The sequence below is a fragment of the Pipistrellus kuhlii genome, unplaced genomic scaffold, assembly GCF_014108245.1.
Source record: "Pipistrellus kuhlii isolate mPipKuh1 unplaced genomic scaffold, mPipKuh1.p scaffold_m20_p_9, whole genome shotgun sequence".
In the NCBI taxonomy this organism is placed as follows: Eukaryota; Metazoa; Chordata; class Mammalia; order Chiroptera; family Vespertilionidae; genus Pipistrellus; species Pipistrellus kuhlii.
The window spans coordinates 63076860-63097198 of NW_023425595.1; the positions used below are offsets into that span (position 1 = coordinate 63076860).

The 20339-nt window shown below is 40.8% G+C and overlaps 2 protein-coding genes across 4 annotated transcripts; one reads left to right on the forward strand and one right to left on the reverse strand.

Moving 5' to 3' along the window:
* Nucleotides 1-5322: 5322 nt before the first annotated feature.
* On the forward strand, nucleotides 5323-6174 carry LOC118713379 (glucosamine 6-phosphate N-acetyltransferase). The gene has a single exon (XM_036427843.2). It carries the CDS (start codon nucleotides 5401-5403, stop codon nucleotides 5953-5955), a length of 555 nt encoding a protein of 184 aa, XP_036283736.1. The 5' UTR covers nucleotides 5323-5400; the 3' UTR covers nucleotides 5956-6174.
* A 331-nt stretch (nucleotides 6175-6505) lies between these two features.
* Nucleotides 6506-20322, reverse strand: SDHD (succinate dehydrogenase complex subunit D). Of its 3 annotated transcripts, none has more exons than XM_036427405.2 (4): nucleotides 20165-20322; nucleotides 16698-16814; nucleotides 14959-15103; nucleotides 6506-7501 (listed from the first exon to the last, which is right to left on the reverse strand). In XM_036427405.2, the coding sequence occupies exons 1-4, from the start codon at nucleotides 20214-20216 to the stop codon at nucleotides 7336-7338; spliced, it is 480 nt and encodes a 159-aa protein (XP_036283298.1). In that variant the 5' UTR covers nucleotides 20217-20322; the 3' UTR covers nucleotides 6506-7335. The 3 variants fall into 3 exon arrangements, with proteins under 3 accessions (XP_036283298.1, XP_045433930.1, XP_045433931.1); XM_045577974.1 differs by lacking the exon at nucleotides 20165-20322 and adding an exon at nucleotides 19959-20158; XM_045577975.1 differs by lacking the exon at nucleotides 14959-15103.
* Nucleotides 20323-20339: the final 17 nt, after the last annotated feature.

The following is a 20339-nucleotide window of genomic DNA, read 5'->3' on the forward strand; positions in this document are numbered from 1 at the left end:
AGTAGACATCTAAGTCCCAAGAGTCTAGGATCAAGAAGATAATTTCAGCCAAAGCTGGTCTGGCTCAGTGGTAGAGCATGGGTCTGCGGACTGAAAGGTCCCAGGTTCGATTCTGGTCAGGGGCATGTACATTGGTTGCGGGCACATCCCCGGTTGGATGTGTGCAAGAGGCAGCTGGTCGATGTTTCTCTCTCATCGACGTTTCTAGCTCTCTATCTCTCTCCCTTCCTCTCTGTAAAAAATCAATAAAATATATTAAAAAAAAAAAAAAAGAAGATAATTTCAGGGGTACACCACTTTCTCCAAAGACCTTCTGATCCCTGAACTGACAACTGAGTTATATTTAGACTTCCATCTCATTTTGTTTACATTCTGGGCCTGAAAATTCTGCCAGGGTCTGAATTCCTTGTGGGCATAGTTCTGCTTGTTATCTGTGCTGACTCTTGCTCACGGTGTTCCTGTAAAGTTGTGATTTATTGCTAGAAGTTCACATTCGCTGCAACTTGATAGGATATCTGAGGCTTGTGTTGGAGGAGCCTTCCTCCAAGGAGGATTTGTTCACTTCTACCAGCATCTAGAGTACCTCAAATCTAGATAAGTGCCAGATTTGCAGTGTGTAGTCTTTATAGGCATGCAGATACTATGAACTTAGGATACAAGATGGCATGAGGGCTGGCCCTTAGCCACATATTCTCAGAGGAGACTTTCTTGCCTCCAACCAGAACCAAGACAAGGCCAACAAGTTTCTCTGCCCTGCTTTTTTAGGTAAAATTACTTTCTAATTTTCCCTTTTTCTGAGGGTAAAACTCTTTGTGGTTCTAACAGAATCTCTAATCCAACTCCCACTTGAGCCCAAAGCTTTGCTCCTGGCCTGTCACCTTTTTAAAACGAGAACTCTAGGCCACCAGGGATTAGCAAATGCTCCCAGGGCCCTCGACGGCCTCAGCTTTTGCTTACCTCCCTGAATATACGCTCCTTTTGTCCTGGCCTCAGAGGATTTCCTTTTCCAAGTTCAGGCACATGTTTTAAAAGGTGTTCCTGTTTAACAAATTTCTAAAATTTAGTCTGTCACATTGTCAAAAATGTCTATAAATGCTATTTCTTCCTGGGTATCTCAGATACAAAACTTAGGTAGTGACCTAGTTTTCTACTATCATGCCTAATTTTCCTTTAAAAATTAATGACTATACTTCCCATCTACCTATTTTTGACAAACATACCTCCCCTCCTCTTTCAATCTTTCACACCATCTTATTGACTCTAAGTTCTAAATATCTCTTGTATTTGTTCTCTTCTTCATCCTGGCTATTACTTCCTTTAAGATTCATTTCATTTCTGGATCACTGAAATGTTTCCATCTTTGCCTCCTTCAAATCCATACTTCCCACAGCCCAGCATAACCTATTAAAAATAAACATCTGACCATGTTATTTGCATAATTAACAATCTTCAGTGACTCTTCATTGCCACGAAATAGTCTCCATTACTTATCATGGCATGTAAGTTCCTCTGCAATCAGTCCCTCTCTATGCTGCACTCATACCAAACTGTGTGCAATCTTCTGCTTGATCAAGCATCCTCCAGTCAACCTCACACCTCACCCCAGCTTCCTTGGCCATCTGTCAGCTCCTTATCTTTCAAAACCCAGGTCAGAGAATCCAAGATGGCTGCCCAGGTAAACACCTAGCTGCAGCCGCACACAACAATTTCAATAAAATACAACTAAAATATAAAATGGACATTACCCAGAACTACAGGAAAGCTGACTGACTGGAAATTCTACAAGAAGCAAGGAGAAAACCAGAAGGAAGCGCGGAGGCGCTGTAAAAGCCCAAGGTACGGAGACGGAGACGCGGCGCGCGTGGAGAGGACGGAGCCGGAGAGGAGGGCGGCTGAGTGCCTGGCTGGCGTCCCCTAGCGGGAAGGAGATAAAACTCGGACTGTGTTGGGCCCCAGTTCCAACTGCTCTGAACCCCAGAGACCCAGGCTCATCCAGAGGGAGCTGGGCTGTAAGGCGGAACCCGGGGAAGCAGCGAAAGGAGGTCCTGGCTGCACGCACATTGAGCGCAGAGAAGGGACGGTTGGCTGTGCCACGGAATTGCCCTGGTGGGAAGGAGACTGGGGCTCCAGACTGCTCTGAACGCCACCTCCAATCCCACTACCAACTGAACTGAACCCCAGTTCCGGGCCATTGGGGGAGAGCCTACACTGTTTGGTAGTAAGCGAAAATCGAGGGCACCTTTCTCTCAGAGGCCCTTGCAATGAGTACTGAAGGACCCTGAGACCCAGGAGCCGCAAAGGGCGGGGCTGACAGAAGCCAAAGCTGTAGGCTCCACCCTGAAACCCCGCCCCATCTGTAGCTGCGAAATGCAACAACGAACTAGATCACAAACGAAAGAAATGGAGGACAAAAAGCGACTGAATATAGAGTTCAAATCTACGCTTATAAGGTTTTTCAAGAATTTCCTAGAAAAGATGGATAAGGCCTATGAGGATATGAAAAGAGATCAACTAGAATTAATAAGGAGTCATCAAGAAATGATAAGGGATCAACAAGAAATGATAAGGAATCAACAAGAAATAAAGAATACATTGTCTGAAATAAAATATATTATACAGAGTCCTAAAAACAGAATGGAAGATCGCAAGAATCAAGTCAAAGAGTTGGAACATAAAGAGCCAGAAGACACTCCTCCACAGAAGCTAGAAGGCAAGAGAATCCAGAAAATTGAAGATAATGTAAGAAACCTCTGGGACAACTTCAAGCAAACCAACATCAGAATTATGGGGGTCCCAGAAGATGAGAGAGAGCAAGATATAGAAAACATACTGAAAGAAATAGTGACCGAAAACTTCCCCCACCTGGTGAAAGAATTAGACTTACAAGTCCAGGAAGCGCACAGAACTCCAAACAAAAGGAATCCAAAGAGGACCACACCAAGACAAATCATAATTAAAATTCCAAGAGCAAAAGACAAAGAGAGAATATTAAAAGCAGCAAGAGCAAAGAAGGTAGTTACCTATAAAGGAGCACCTATGCGATTGTCAGCTGATTTCTCAACAGAAATCATGCAGGCCAGCTGGGAATGGCAAGAAATATTCAAGGTGATGAACAGCAAGAACCTACAGCCAAAGATAATCTATCCAGCAAAGGTATCACTCAGAATCGAAGGTCAGATAGAGCTTCATTAATAAAAAAAAAAGCTAAAGGAGTTCATCACCATCAAACCAGAATTATATGAATTGCTGAAGGGGGTTCTTTCAGAAGAGAAAGTAAATAAAGATAAAAATTATGAACAACAAATACGTAACTATCAACAAGTGAATCTAAAAACCAAGGAAATTAAAAAAAAATGTGATGAACAATATTAACTGTTGAATATAATAGAATCAGAGGTATGGAAGGGGAGTGAACTGACGATTCTTGGGGAAAAGGGGAGAGGGAGGCGTGGGAAGAGACTGAACATAAACTGTGCACCTATGGATGAGGACAATGGGGAGTGGGGAAAAGGCAGAGGGTGGGGTGGGAACCTGGTGGAGGGGAGCAATGGAGGAGGGAAAAAAGAGGAACATTTGTAATAATATGAACAATAAAAATTTATTTAAATAAATAAATTTTAAAAAAATACAAAAAAAAAAAAAAAAAAAAACCAGGTCAATTCTCTTCCAGGAAACTTGCAAGCAAATTCTTTTGTGACATCACTGATTGATGTGCTTAACTAATATTGCACTTATCACACTGAGCTGCAATCATTTACCTGCTGCTCCAATTAGACTACAAATTCCAAGTTATTATCGCCATCCACAGTACCTAGGCACAGTGCCAATTACATGAGGTACTTATTACCTATCAATGAATGAATGTTTATGACTCCCTCAATACTTTATAAAATTGCCACTATCGAAGTCCAAGCCCTTCCTTCTGCCTCTATCCTCTTACAAGTCCCTCTAACTCCAGTTTATCAACCTTCCTAATATCACCTAAATCCTTTCTGAAGCACAATTCTGATCATGCCCTGCTTAACCTCAGAAGGCTCCTACTGCTGTTAGCTCCTGCCTTGTTTTCCCTGCTGCTCTAGCCACTCCCAAAAAGTTTTCCCAAAGTAACAGCTCAGCTCTATCCTAATTACAAAACCAGTAAGGAGAGTCAAACAGCACCCAGCCAGCCTCCACTTAATGTCTGTCACCATCTGGTGAAGTTTATTAGCATTAGACAACCTTCCAAATCCTAACTAGGATCTGGTGGTACTGGTGACAGCTACAGGATTCCACATTACCCAGTGACAGCCTCCCCATTTGGACTTGTGGGAAAACTCCACTTCATCACTCTGTTTTATAGTAACGGTGCACTGGGGGCTGCTATGAGGGGATGAACAACACTAAGGGGACCACTGTCTAGAGAATTTTCAAACAATAATAAAATTGACTAAGGGTCAGTCTACTTTTTATCACCACCACAAAACAGCAATTCTAAATGATGTCAGTAATAAAATTCTCCTCCCTGCCGAAACTGGTTTGGCTCAGTGGATAGAGCGTCGGCCTGTGGACTGAAGGGTCCCAAGTTCAATTTCAGTCAAGGGCATGTACCTTTGTTGCGGGCACATCACCAATAGGGGGTATGCAAGAAGCAGCTGATAGACGTCTCTCTCTCTCATCGATGTTTCTGGCTTTCTATCCCTCTCTCTTCCTCTCTGTGAAAACTCAATAATATATATATATATATATATATATATATATATATATATATATATATATATATATATATTTTTTTTTTTTTTTTTTTTTTTTTTTTTAATTATCTTCCCTGCCAGGGAGACCTGGCCAAGCACCACCACTCCCTAGTAAATCACTGCTATACAGGCATCATTTCCTTTTGAAACTTTTAACCCACGCAAAACTGAACTAATCACCTCTTCCTAAATCCTTAATACACACCTGATTACCTTTAACCAGTATGGACATTGATGAACACACGCCCCCTTCTGGCCAGCTTCTCATCAACAGTTGGCCTCAGCTGCCCAGTAAGGTCCTCTATAAGTGAAATAAGCGAAGTTCCAGCCCGTCTATGTGCTAGGAGAAACTAACCATCATGCCTTATATTAATACTATAGACCAGGGTAACTGCATGCAGAATTTGAATTCCAAAGGCTGGCATTCACAAAACACCGTAATCTGGACCTAATTCTTTCCAATACTCTCCTCATACCAAACTACCTACTTATACTCAGTATATTTCTGCCTATTACATGCAAGTCTTTTTGTGTTACAGTGCTTTGTGTCCGATTTACCTAAATGCTAAGCCTCAGAAGGAAATTTAAAGACTCAATCCCGGAGGTGGTGAGAGCCCGTCGGAGCTGGAGCGGAGTGCGGAGTGCGGGGCCTCCAGATCTTACTGCAAAAATGAAACCTGATGAAACACCTATGTTTGACCCACATCTACTCCAAGAAGTGGACTGGAGCCAGAATACAGCTACATTTTCTCCAGCCATTTCCCCAACTCATCCTGGAGAAGGTTTGGTTTTGAGGCCTCTTTGTACTGCTGATTTAAATAGAGGTTTTTTTAAGGTACTAGGTCAGCTGACAGAGACTGGAGTTGTCAATCCTGAACAATTTATGAAATCTTTTGAGCACATGAAGAAATCTGGGGATTATTATGTTACAGTGGTGGAAGATGTGACTTTAGGACAGATTGTTGCTACAGCAACTCTGATAATAGAACATAAATTCACCCATTCCTGTGCTAAGAGAGGAAGAGTAGAAGATGTTGTCGTTAGTGATGAATGCAGAGGAAAGCAGCTTGGCAAATTGTTATTATCAACCCTTACTTTGCTAAGCAAGAAATTGAACTGTTATAAGATTACCCTTGAATGTCTACCAAAAAACGTTGGTTTCTATAAAAAGTTTGGATATACAGTATCTGAAGAAAACTACATGTATCAAAGGTTCCTAAAGTAAAAATCTTTTTAAAAAGACATTTGTCTAAGGAGTTAATGCAACAAGATTGTATACCCTTCCTAAAGTTAAAATAGTTTGCTTCAACCCAGTGACCTCCACAAATAGTGGGTTGAAAACCCATTGTAGTACAATAGATGTGACAGTTAGAAGATTACTTTGGGCTGGTGGAACATGCTGTGAATTTAGGTTACAAATAAATATTATAGAGGATAATTTTTATTTTATTTTTTTTTTTTTTTATATTTTGATTTTTTTGTACAGAGAGGAAGGGAGAGAGACAGAAAGCTAGAAACATCGATGAGAGAGAGTCATCGATCAGCTGCCTCTTGCACACCCCCTACTGGGGATATGCCCGCAACCTTGACCGGAATCGAACCCGGGTCCCCTCAATCCCCAAGCTGACGCTCTATCCATTGAGCCAAACCGGTCTCGGCTAGAGGATAATTTTTTTAAAAAATAAATAAATAAATAAAATAAAGACTCAATCCCGTTTTATTGCTATAGATGCAATGGACACTCAGTTCTATTAAATAAAACTAGGGACAGTTAATACGTAAAAGAGCAAAATACATTTTTATTACATAGAATTTTATTTTTTTAAAATTTTTTTCACAGAATACATTTCACATTAAAGATTCTCACAATGGGAAAAATAACAATTGATTATTTAAAGTTTTATATTTGTGGATATTATTTTGGGACAAAATGAACACATTTGAAGAGTTAAGCCTCAGTTTAGAACACGTAATATTTTGAGGGTACCCCTTCCCTCTGCATGGAACTTCTCTATATTCAGAAGTTCTCAGGCTCTTTTTACCATGATTTAGAAATTGTAAATGTGAAGTATCCTGATAGTAATAGCATTTCCTAACTTTAAAGTTTCCCAAAGACATATAACCATCAGTGACTGGTATCAATTTAACAAAGGGGGAAAGTTTTCAAACATTAAGTGCTGCATAAGTTTCTGCAGTCTTTACTTATGAATTAATAGATTTTCCTCTCTCCATAATTCTTAGGGAAAATATAGAAGTTTGATTAGGTATTGACAGTAATAAAGCTGAATTCCCTTTAAGAGTTTGGTAAATTAAAATGCGAAAGCTCATATATATAATGTTCAGTTACATTGTGAGTCTTGAGAAGCTGAGGACCACCTCATTCACTCGCCAGAATGTAGAACTCTGTCTCACAATTTCTTGAATACAATTCCTCTCAAACCTTTTCCTCACAGATTAAATTCTACAACTAGCCAAGTGATTAGGAGAAGAGACTTATCTCACAGTGGACTCATCTGTTATTTCCTCCTTATCGTGAGATGAATGGCATGATAGAGCAGAGGCAAAGAGGTGTACAATCAATTTTCAAGGTATTAAGTCAAGAAGGTCAGAGCTTCCATAGCATGGCAACAGCTTTGCAGATGCCCACGTCATGATAGTTGAAATAACAAAGCCCAGCAAAGGTGAGAGCCGAGAGTGCCAAGAGGCCTGCCTTGGCAGTTTTCTGCATTGTATCATTGTGAACATAGTCAGTAACAACTTGTCCAAGGCCCCTACAGGAGAGAAAAAAAATCACAACACAAATGAAAAATCACAAATGTCACTAGAAGACCACACAGATAACTTGGCTGCAAAAAGACAATCAGGTTCAAAATGCAACAAGTAAAAAATCAAGTCTTTCCTAATAATATAATAAAGACATCTTCCTATTCTTCAGATTCTATTTTCCAGAATCACTTATATCAGAAATAGTAATTACTTGCTACTCTATCTACAAAATCTTGGTGTATTTTTTTTTAATTAAAGCAATGTTCTGCAGTTTTTCATTAATTCAAAAAGAATGTATTAAACAGATATGATGTGTCAGAACCTGTAATAGGTATTGGGAGCGCAGCAAATAAGACAGCATCCCTGCCCATATAGAATATTCACTCTAGTGAAGGAAAGAGTACACAGGTGCTATGAGGTAATATTGTAGAAAGGATAACCTGAATGAGAAGAATCATCCAAGCAGAAGTGACAATGACCTTGGCATCTTTAAAGAATAGTAAAAAGGTTAGTGTGGCTGGAAATAGGGGAGATCAGAAGGTAAAGATAGATCACATAGAGCCTTAAAGGTCATGAAAAAGTTTGAATTTTATTTGAAATACTAGAGGCCCAGTGCACAAAATTCATGCACGGGAGTCCTTGAGCCCAACCTGCATCCTCTACAATCCAGGAACTCTCAGGGGATGTCCTACTGATGGCTTAGGCCCACTCCCCGTGGTTCTCTGCTCTCTGCGGGGTGTGGAGGTTTTGCTGCAGCCATGGAGATGAAGCCCCCATGGCCTGCTCTCCGCTCTCTGCCTGCCTCCGCCATGCGCCATGCGATGCCCTGCAATGTGCTCTGTCTGCCAGGCCTGGGGGCTTCACTGGCACCGACACACTAAGGAAGCCCCTAAGCCCTATTGGCCTCTAATATTTCAAATAAAATTCAAACTGTTTTTTCATGACCTTCAAGGCCCTATGTGATCTATCTTCACCTTCTGATCTCCTCTATTTCCAGTCACACTAACCTTTTTACTATTCTTCAAAGATGTCCTGCAGGGCCTGGGGGTGTTCCCACCACCACCTTGCTAAGGAAGCCCCCATGCCCTGCTGTCCTGGCTCTGACTGCATTATCAAGGTTCATCCATGTTGTGGCTTGTATCAGGGCTTCTATTCTTTGGCCAAATAACACAGGCATACCTCATTTTATTGCATATTACTATATTCTGCAGATATTGCAGTCTGCGGCAACCCTGCATCGAGCATGTATATTGGTGCCATTTTTCCAACAGCATTTACTCACTTCATCTCTCTGTCACATTTTTAAAAATATATTTTTATTGATTTCAGAGAACAAAGGTGAGATAGAGAGAAAATCATTGATCAGCTGCCTCCTGCACACCCCTACTGGGGATCGAGCCCACAACCCAGGCATGTCCCCTAAATGGGAATCAAACCATGACCTCCTGTCAATGCTCAACCACTGAGCCATGCTGGCCGGGCCTCTCTGTCACATTTTGATAATTCTCAAAATACTTTAAACATTTCCATTATTATATTGTTATATTGATTTTTTTATGTTACTTGGTAAAAACCCTTCACCAGAAAAAAAAAAATGACTTGCTGAAGGCTCAGATGATGATTAGAATTTTCTAGGAAAAAAAAAAAACAACTTTAAATTATGGTATGTACTTTTTACATTTTTTATTTTTTATTATTTTTTAATCATCACTATATTTTAAAATCATCAATTATATAATTGATTTTATAAAATCAATTGATAAAATTTTTATATTTTAATATAATTTTTAATCATCCCTATATATTTTTAATAATTAATTATACCTTTATAATCAAAAGATATACTTTTCCACTAATTTTTTGGGAGAGTGAGAGAGAGAGGGGAAAGACAGAGAGAAATATCAATGTGAGAGAAACACGTGGACTGGTTAGCGCCTGCACATGCCCCCGACTAGGGCCCAGGCCACTGAGGTTCATGCCCTTGATTGGAATCAAACCTGGGACCCCAACACTCTATGCACTGCACCAAACAGCTAGCACTCTACTTTTTTTTTAGACATAATGCTGTTGCACACTTAATAAACTATAGTATATACAGTGTAAATAACTTTTATATGCACTGTGACTCACTTTACTGCGATACTTGTTTTATTGCAGTGGTCTGGACCTGAACCCCACACTATCTCCGAGGTGTGCCTTCAGTCATATATATCACATTTTGTTTAGCTATTCATCAACTGATAGACATTTGGATTATTTCACCTTTTGGCAAAATAGCACTGCTATGTACATTACTGCATGGTTTGGTATGCAATCATGTTTTCAATTTGGTGGGGGGAGGGTGGAATCTTTGAGTCATATAGTATATAGCTTTTTGGTTGGAACTTCCAAACTGTTTTCCAAAGTGGCTGCCACATTTTACATTTCCAGCAGAACTATATGAGGACACCAAGTTTTTGACATTCTTGAAACACTTGTTACTGTCCATCTTCTTTATTACAGCCATCCCACTAGATGTGAAGTAGCATCTCATTGTGGTTCTGATTTCCATTTCTCTACCAACAAATGATATTGAGCATTTTTTTCATGTGCTATTGGCCATCTATCTATCTTCATTGGATAAATGTAATTTTATTTTTTAAAAAGGTCACTCTGGCTATGGACAGTGCAGGCAGGAAATGGACAGTGCAGGCAGGAAAAGGGGGGCGAGAACAGAAACAGAAAACTAGTTAGGAGGCAGTGGAAGTATTCTAGGCAAGACTCTTGGCTTAACCTAGGCTGGTGACCAGGGAGATGGTGTGAAGAGACAATTCAGGCTATGTTTAAAAGACAGAGTTAACAGAAAGAGCTGATGGATTAGATGTAGGATAAGATGAAAAGGAATACCTAGAATGTCTACTAGGATTTTTGACTTGAGCAACTAGATTTAATTAAATTCGCAAGAACAGGAGAGCTTTTAAGGGAAAATCAAGCAGATGTTGGGGGGAGAAAAGAGTGATTTTAGCCAAGTTAAATTTAGGATAACAAATATCCAAGTGGCTGGATCAGTTAGCAACTGGAAATAAAAGTCTGTAGTTCAGAAGAAAAAAAAAAATATATACACACACACACACACACACACACACACACACACACACACACACACCGTGTTTTCCGGCGTATAAGACGACCCCCTAATTTTACAGTTAAAACATAGGTTTAGCCGGGACCGGTTTGGCTCAGTGGATAGAGCGTCGGCTTGCGGACTGAAGGGTCCCGGGTTTGATTCCGGTCAGGGGCATGTACCTTGGTTGCGGGCACGTCCCCAGTGGGGGGTGTGCAGGAGGCGGCTGGTCGGTGTTTCTCTCTCATCGATGTTTCTAACTCTCTGTCCCTCTCAATTCCTCTCTGTATAAAAGCAATAAAATATATTAAAACAAACAAACAAACAAACAAACAAACAAACAAAAACACATAGGTTTAGGCCTATATTCCCTGTATAAGACTAACCCCCACTTCAAAGAAAAGACTTACTTTGCCTTCAAGATCTGCGGTAATTTTTGTGTAATTTTGGTCTTTTGCCCCCGATTTTCGGTTGACTTTTTTTTGTTTCAAAGTTGTCTTATACTCTGGAAAATACGGTATACACACACACACACACACACACACACACATATATGCATGCCTAATACACAAACTGTCCCAAGTTCGGCCAGACCAGGAGTTTGGTCCCTCACTATGACATGTGCTGACCACCACGGGCGCAATGAAGGAAGGCCCAGCTGGCAGCAGGGGAAGGGAGGCCTCAGCCAGCAGCTGGAAGGCCCTGATTCAGCCCTGATCACTGGCCAGACCTAGGGACCCTAACCTTGCATGAATTTTGTGTGCCGGGCATCTAGCATAATATAAATCTGAGCTAACCTTGGAAATGTGTGTAGAGAAATTAAGAAGGCCAAGACTGAGCTTGGAGTTCAGACCATTAGTATTCAGAGGTCAACCAAGAGGAGAAGGAGCTGGCAGAGGATATGAGAAGGTACAGCTGATGAGGTGGAATTAAACAGATATGGCATCTAGGAAGCCAAAGAAAACTTATTCAAGAAGGGAATATTCAAATAAGTTGAATGCCACTAAGAGTTCAAGTAAGTGAATAGGGAACAAACAACCAGATTTGAAAAGATGAAGGTTTTTGGTGAGTTTGGTAAGAATGACTTAGGTTAGCCCAGCCCATATGGCTCAGTGGTTGAGTGTCAACCAGAAGATCACACAATTCAAATCCCAGGCCGGGCACAAGTCAGAGTTGTGGGCTTAATCCTCAGTGTGGGGCATGCAGGAGGCAGCCTATCAATGATTCTCTCTCATCATTGATGTTTCTATCCCCCTCTCTCTCCCTGCCTCTCTGAAATTAATAAAAATATATTATATTTTTAAAAATTACTTCAGTTAAATAGTTGGGATAAAAGCCCAATTAATGTGGGTTAAACGAAACTGGGTATTAAAGAATTGGTACATAATGATAGAAGGTTCCCTCTAGTTTTGTGTGTGTGAAAAGAATTAGTAAGGTAAATGTCAATTGTAATTTTTTTTTCATGTTTTACTTTAAAATCATCTTATTCTGATTTTTCATTAATTTAGATGCATCTCCTTCCAAGGAACATGTTAGAAAAATATTATTGTACTTGTAATCTAATATGTCATAGCAACTATAATCCTTTATTTTGAAAGATCCATGTGGTTAAAGGGTAATTCTTCCTCACCATCCCCAGAAAACTAGGAAGGCAAAATCCCCTTAACCCTAGCTAGAAAACAACTTGATAGTCACTTAACTTCCCTGAGTACATGTGTAAAATAACAGAGTTGATTAAAATACTCCCCAAGTCTTTGCAGTTCTACCAAACCTTCCCATGATATACTATCCTTACAAAACAACATAAAATAAACTCAAGGAACCCAATTGTTACCTACTAACTTTATAGAGGGTCATTAATTAATCAGTTAACTGCCAAGAATCCAAAACAGAAATGATCTACGCGCCATATTTTAAATTTAATTTTAAAAATTATTTTGCACCCTAGCTGGTTTGGCTCAATGAATAGAGCACTGGCCTGCAAACTAAAGGGTCCCTGGTTCTAGTCAAGGGCACATGCCCAGGCTATGGGCTCGATCCCCATTAAGGGGTGTGCAGGAGGCAGCCAATCAATGATTCTCTCTCATCATTGATGTTTTTACTCTCTCCCCCTCTCCTTTCCTCTCTAAAATTAATAAAAATATTTTTTTAATTATTTTGCAATGAATATTAAAAAATAAATATATTACAATTCAGGTATTCTTGAATATATTCAACTGAAAATTGGCCAGGGTCCTTACTGGTTTGGCTCAGTGAACAGAGCATTTGCCTGCTGACTCAACGGTCCCAGGCTCGATTCCTAACAAGGGCATGTACCTTGGTTGCAGGCACGTCCCCAGTAGTGGGTATGCAGGAGGCAGCTGATTAATATTTCTCTCTCATCGATGTTTCTGGCTCCCTATCCCTCTCCCTTCCTCTCTGTAAAAAAATCAATAAAATAAATTTTAAAAGCTGGTCAGGGCAGCCACTTAGTGAAAACATTTTTTTATTTTAATAGATGCATGTGGCATGTGGGAAAGGTCCACTGCTTGCATCTGCAGATATTATGGCGTAAATGGGTTAAAAAAATCTAATAAACTACACTGGAAAAAATACAGGAAAACTAGAAATGCATTCATTGAACAAATGTTTTCTTGGTGTTATGTGTAAGGTACTGTTTAGGCACTAAAACTATAATAGCAAACAACAATTGTCAAAAATCTGTATCATATTTCTTTTTTTAAAAGGGAAAGACTGAAATAGAGTGTAGAGGGTACATATTTTGGTGATAAAATTATGATGAAAGATAAGGAAGTGATCGCTGTAAATATCAGGTTCCTGATGAGGGATTCTGAACAGCTATGGGGTGTAGATAGCTTCTGGAGTAGATTTCTGGAGTAGATAGTGAAGTCCTACCTCTTGACCTGGGTGGTATTACCCTTGTAATTATTCATTAAGCCAGAGACTTTATTCTTCTGATTTTATTCTAGTTGGGGGGAGACTAGGAAAACATAAAATGATATGTTATATTAGAATTTAATAAGTGTTGCCGAAACCGGTTTGGCTCAGTGGATAGAGCGTCAGCCTGCAGACTCAAGGGTCTCAGGTTCGATTCCGGTCAAGGGCATGTACCTTGGTTGCGGGCACATCCCCAGTAGGGGGTGTGCAAGAGGCAGCTGGTCGATGTTTCTCTCTCATCGATGTTTCTGACTCTCTATCCCTCTCTCTTCCTCTCTGTAAAAAAAATCAATAATATATATATTTTTTTTTTCTTTTTTTTTTTTTAAAGAAGAGAATTTAATAAGTGCTACTGAGAAAAATAAAACGAAAAAGGGATAAGGAATGTTGGGAAGGGCACTGCAATTTTGAGTACAAGTTGGAAATACTTCAATAAGAAGGTGACATGTAAGACATGAAGGGAATGGGAATAATCCAAGTATGTAGCTAAGAGTTTCAGGCAGAAGGAATAGTAAGAGTAAAGCCTTGAAGCCGGGAGTGTCCCTGCATGTCGAGAATTGTCAAGAAAGCCAGTGGGGATAGTAGCTGGGGATAAGGGAGAAGCAGGCCAAACAGAGTCTAGACCACTGTAAGAATTCTTTTAGTTTGAGTGTGATTAGGAGACAACAAAGGGTTTTGAGAAGAGGAATGTCTTGACCTGACTTAATATTTTATCAGAATCAGGGGCAACTGTGTTGGGAATAGACAGGAGGACCAGTTAAGAGACTGCAACTGGAATAGAAGACCATGACCAAGTTTGGGGCTTGAACTAACAGAACAGAAATGCTATTAATTCAGATGGGCAAGAGTGCTAGAGGAAGTGATCTGGGAGACATCAGCAACTCAGATCTATAGCATACCACATTAAAAATGTCTATTAGATCCCGGCCGAGGTGGCTCAGTGGTTGAGCATCAACCAATGAACCAGGAGGTTATAGTTCAATTCCCAGTTGGGGCACATGCCTGTGTTGTGAGCTCGATCCCCAGTGTGGAGGTAGCCAATCTGTGATTCTCATGAACTGATGTTCCTATCTCCCTCTCCCTTTTTCTCTAATATCTATCTATATCTATATATATTTATATATATTTATATATATATAGATATATATATCCACATGCTCATTCGATGTCTTCACTCCCATATCTAATAGACTTAAAAAAAAATCTATATATATAGATTTTTTTTTTTTAAGTCTATTAGATATGGGAGTGAAGACATCGAATGAGCATGTGGACATTTAAATCTGGGCATAGAAATACCTTATATTATGTTTTCTACAGGTTGTATCTCAATCAATGTCTCCCTTATATGCAACAATGAAACAAGCTTACAGCAAACAAACTGAACTAACAACATAATACCGAAAGCACTGCTGTACTTGCCAATGACTATGGAGAGAGAGGACCGCAGCCAGGGAGTAGTCCACCGCAGAAGAAGGATTCAAATACGCAGCTGGAAGTAGGCCCAGGAGCAGAACACTGACAACCCTCTCACCAGTCCAGTGGAGAGACGCAGCCTTGGAACCAGCTATAGAAAGGAGGGACCATGTTCATAAGAGCTGAAGGGATAAACCTATCTCTCACATTATCTGCCACAAAATAACTCAAACTGACAGAGAGCAAACGATATGCGTGTAAGACTTACCTCTGAGCATAAAGTGGGTAAGATAAAGGAGGTAATTGAACAGATGCTTCCCCCTCCCCTTTTTTAAGGACAGGTTGTCTCAATACCTACCCATCTTGATTAGAAGACAGATCCACTTTACTTATAGGCAAGAAATGGACAAAATATTTTGCAGAATTACCAACCTTGGACTTCAGTATAATAGACAGATACCTAATGAATACAAGTTAGGGACACCTGAGAAATTCCTTTAAAACATTAAATTTTTTTTTTTTTTTAAACAAAAACAGCCAACTGAGAGAAGCAAAGTTCTGATGTCAACTTTTAGGACCATGGTCCTTATTCTGTCCCATTGCTCATCAACAGAAATGGAACAATAAACAAGTGAAAAACCAAATGGGCAATAAACATTTCTTTGAGAGCCTCTTTTGTTTTGTTTTGTTTTGTTTTGTTTTGTTATAGATCCTTTTGGGAATCTAATAAAAGGATGGAGCGACTTTCCAGAAAAATGCACATGAACACATACATTAAAACTGTGTATACAACTTCAGGGGTTTTCAGTCCCATACATTCCAAGTTAAAACTACTCTGATAAATCTAACTAAACTAAGCAACAAAATGCAGAAACAAAAACTTTTCAAAGATAAAATTAGTCTAAAAAGAAAAAAGATTACACTTGTATAATTTCTCATAACTCAGATGCAACTATATCTAAGTGGTTGATCTAAGAGTCAAGAGTCTTTATTTGATCTTTCCAGACTTCAAAAATGGAATTACAGTCAATTCATTATTCACCTGTACTGGCTAAGACTAGCTTTAATAATATCTAAAAACAGTATTCATCCAAGAAATGCCATGATTTTATTATCAACCTATATAAAAACTAACAAGTTAAATAAAACTATAAATATGCGCCGAAGCCAGTTTGGCTCAGTGGTAGAGCGTCGGTCTGCAGACTGAAAGGTCCCAGGTTCGATTCCGGTCAAGGGCATGTACAATACATTAGTTGCGGGCACATCCCCGGTAGGGGATGTGCAAGAGGCAGCTGGTCGATGTTTCTCTCATCAACATTTCTAGCTCTCGGTCCCTCTCCCTTCCTCTCTGTGAAAAATCAATAAAATATATTTTTTTTAAAAAAACAACTATAAATATGCATAACTTTTTAAATATTGTCCACTACTTTAAGTTATTCATATTTGGATCCTCTCCATAAACTAAATAAGAGTAACTAAACTACTGAACAGACCCTTCTTAAAGCTATTTTCTTGTTTAAAAAATAAAAAATTTTTAAAAAGACTTATACCAAAAGATTCTCTGAGTGTAAATGGCATCATTCAACCATGTTGGTGTGGTCTGCCCAAAGGTGTAGGCTAGGTCTTTATGTGACAGAGTTGGACACAAAAGTTACCCCCACAGACAAGTCCTCCCAAAGACATGATAACTACTTCAGATAAAGATGGCCAGAGCCCAGAAAACAGCAGCAATAGAGAAAACATACAATGGTGGCTGGGTGACAGGTGAATGTGCTGTATTCCACACCATCCTGGGGCAGGTTGGTCCTGGAGAAATGCCGAGAGTTGAGCAGGTCTGACCACTGGGGTTCGGAGGAAGAGAGCTAAGGAAAGAGACATTAGGAGGATCATAAGCATCTCTCTTGTAACAGGATTGACAGACTTTCTAAATGGCCACAGGCAAACTACTTCAACTCTAACAGAGGATAACATCTCATCTGTAAATTAAAGACAGCATCTATTTTGCCCAGCCAGCTTGGCTCAGTGGTAGAGTATCAACCTATGAACCAAGAGGTCATGTTTCAATTCCTGGTCAGGACACATACCCAGGTATGGGCTTGATCTCCAGTGAGGATGTGCAGCCAATCAATGATTCTCTCTCATCAATGATATTTCCATCTTTCCCTCTACCTTCTTCTCTGAAATCAATACAAATGATAGGATAACATCTATTTCACTGGGCTGCTGTAAGGTCAGATTAACCACTGGAAGACTGAAATTTAACAAACCCCTATGTAAAAAGGCTTCACTTTTACTAATTTTTAAAAGTAAATTGTAGTTTCCTCCTTCCATTTACTCATCCGCTTGGCAGTGGAGTAAAAGATAAAGATACAGTCTTTGTTCTCAACAAATTCAGTCTAGTTTGCCAAGTTCATTTAATAGCATCCTCCTTTTCAAGATCAATTTCTCCACTTGTACTCCTGAACTCTCTTTCTGCCCTGTTTGGGATCCTGTGTCTTGGTTAACAAACAGACAGACCTTAGTTAACCCAACTCCACTACTTACAAGTTATGAGACGATCAGCAATAAAGTAAAACAGGCCCCCTAACCTCAATGTCCTCAATTGTAGAATGGAAATAATAGCATTTATTTTATAATACTGTTAAAAGTTTTATATATATATATATATATATATATATATATATATATATATATATATAATCTCGAAACCGGTTTGGCTCAGTGGATAGAGCATCGGTCTGCGGACTGAAAGGTCCCAGGTTCGATTCTGGTCAAGGGCATGTACATTGGTTTCGGGCTCATCTCCGATGGGGGGTGTGCAGAAGGCAGCTGGTCGATGTTTCTCTCTCATCAATGTTTCTAACTCTATCCCTCTCCCTTCCTCTCTGTGAAAAAAAACAATAAAATATATATATTTTTTTTAATTAAATATATGCAAAGTGTTCAGTATAATTTCAAGAACTTTTAAGCACTCAATGAGAGGTCATTTCTCTCCTGTGTCTTTAACCTCTCCTTCCAACTGGCCATTGTCCCTCCACTGATGTAATATACTTCCCTTGATACTAATTCCTACAATGCCCATATGCCCTTCCCCTGTTCTCTTTCTCCTCCTTCCAACCATGCTGCTTTAAAGTGTTATTTCAATCATCTTGGCTGGTGTGGCTCAGTTGGTTGAGGCATCATCCCATACACCAAAAAGTGCAGGTTTGATTCCCGATCAGAGCACATACCCAGTTTCAGGTTTGATCCCCAATGGGGCCACGTAAAGGGGGCAACCGATTGATGTTTCTCTCTCACATTGATGTTTCTCTTCCTCTCTCTAAAATCAACAAAGTAAAATTAAAAACAAAATAAATCATCTCAGCTTTCGTATCATTCTTTAACTCAGAAGCTTATTGTTATCCCCACAAAAGCTGCTTTAGTAAGTTGCCAATGATCTCAAGTAGCCATATCCAACAGGTACTGTTCAGATTGTGTTATTGGGCTTCTTGTCACCACTTGGCGTTGTGCTCTTTCCTCCCTTTTTTTCTGACAGAACTCTCTTCTAATTCTCTCTTCGATTCTCTGATCATCCTATATCAGTCTCTTCCTGCATTCACTCTTTTTAAAAAATATATTGATTTTTAGAGAGAGAAGGAGAGAGAAACATCGGTGAGAGGAACATCATCGACAGCTGCCTCCTGCACACTCCCTACTGGGGATCGAGCCCAAAACCCAGGCCTGTGCCGTGACTGGAAATCGAACCAGGACCTCTTAGTTCCTGAGTCCACACTCAACCACTGAACCACACCACCAAGACCTCCTGCATTCTCTTAAATGTTCTCCCAGGATTCCATCATCTGCCCATTGCTCTCCTCCCTTCCTCTTCCCACCCCTGGCCATTCTGGCTACTCAGCTTCTACTGAGTTAATAACACCCAAATTCTGTATCTCCAGCCCTGATATCTCTCCAGTTTCAGAAGTTTAAGTGCCTGCTGAGCCTCTCGCCTGACATATCCAACACGGTCCTCACACTCACCATGCCAAAAACTAAAATCATCCCTAAAGTCACTTTTCTCATCCAAAATTGTCTGCCATTTGTATGCTCCCCACTTTAAAGACATCTCAGCCTAACCCAGAAATCTGTAAGTCATGTAGGATTTTCTCCCTAAATTCAGTCAATTGCCAAATCGCACCGATGTACCCAAACATCTCTTGAGACAAGGTTTTCTGGACTTCTCTTCAAGGCCAGAACCTCTTGCCTGTACTGCTACCCCAGCGTCCTACCTCCTCTCCCCGCCTTGTGTCTTAGCCTGACCATCTCCCTCGATGGCTATCGACCACCCTGCTACCAAAGTGGTCCATCTAAACTGCAAATCTATGTCAAATTTGTCAATGGCTCCCCTGCACGCCAGGTAAAATGCTTACTCCTTACCAAGACAAGTTCTTGTATGATTTGATCCCAGTTCCCCTTTCCAGGTTCAGCGCTCATTCCTTATATTGAGCTTCATCCAATTTGTTTTGTTTCCTCTCCTAGCAACCAGTTTCTCCACCTTCCTTCATCACTGCATTTGCTCATCTCAGTAGCCCTAACTGTAGACCTTATTCCTGTGGCCTTGCGATCAGACAAAAAGGTACTTCTTCCAAACCGAGCGCTAAATATATTCTCCCTCTGGGACGGCATAACAATGTACGTACAGCAGCACAACAGTTGGTGTTAAATTATGCTTATATGGGTTTTCCCTATGAAAAGGAAAAGTTTTTGAGGGCAGAAACTATGTTTTATTCGCATCTGACTCCCAAGCTTACTACTATAGTGCTTGATACAACACAAAGGCCCAGTCCAATGATTATCGAATTGATGCAGTACGCCCACCCCCTCGAGGGGCAAGACCAGGCGATGGGATGTAGATCCTCTTTTTCGAGGCAGGGTGGGCGCGCGGTCAGGGCAGGGGACGGGAAGGGGAGAGCTCCTGTGAATGGCCTCGGCAGGCCTGTGACTCCCAGAGCCAGTTCTTTCCGATGTACCCTCCGCACGGCGGCCCAGGGCGGGAGAGGGAGGCGCTCCGGGAAGAGCTGGGCCCGCGGGCGCGGTGGTCGTTGCTGTGGTTCCCACAGGAGCCGGAGTGGCCAACGCGGAGGAGGAGGACCTCCCGGCTGCAGAGGCCAGGCCACCCCGCAGGGGAGCCTCCCGCATCCCTGCCCCGCGGGAAGCCGCGGCCCCGGACCCTCACCTCGGCCTCCTCGGGCCCCGCAGAGGGCACTCAGCCTCCACACACACGCCATCTCGCTCCTGAAAGTTCAAGGTCACCCAGCAACCCGGAAGGAGTCACAGGGCACCTCCTACCGCGACGCGAAGGAAAACAAGGAAAAGGAAAACGCTTGGTTAACCGGAAGTCGGGAGTCGGA

Excerpts from the sequence above, each read along its gene's own strand:
- LOC118713379 (XM_036427843.2), top strand. The coding sequence starts at position 5,401 with ATGAAACCTGATGAAACACCTATGTTTGACCCACATCTACTCCAAGAA.
- SDHD (XM_045577974.1), bottom strand. The coding sequence starts at position 20,127 with ATGCGGGAGGCTCCCCTGCGGGGTGGCCTGGCCTCTGCAGCCGGGAGG. Across the intron at positions 16,815-19,958 it reads CCTGGGCCGCCGTGCGGAGG|CTCTCTTCCTCCGAACCCCA; the intron begins GTACATCGGAAA and ends CTCTTTCCTTAG. Across the intron at positions 7,502-14,958 it reads CTCTCTCTCCATAGTCATTG|GGGCCTTGGACAAGTTGTTA; the intron begins GCAAGTACAGCA and ends TCTCTCCTGTAG.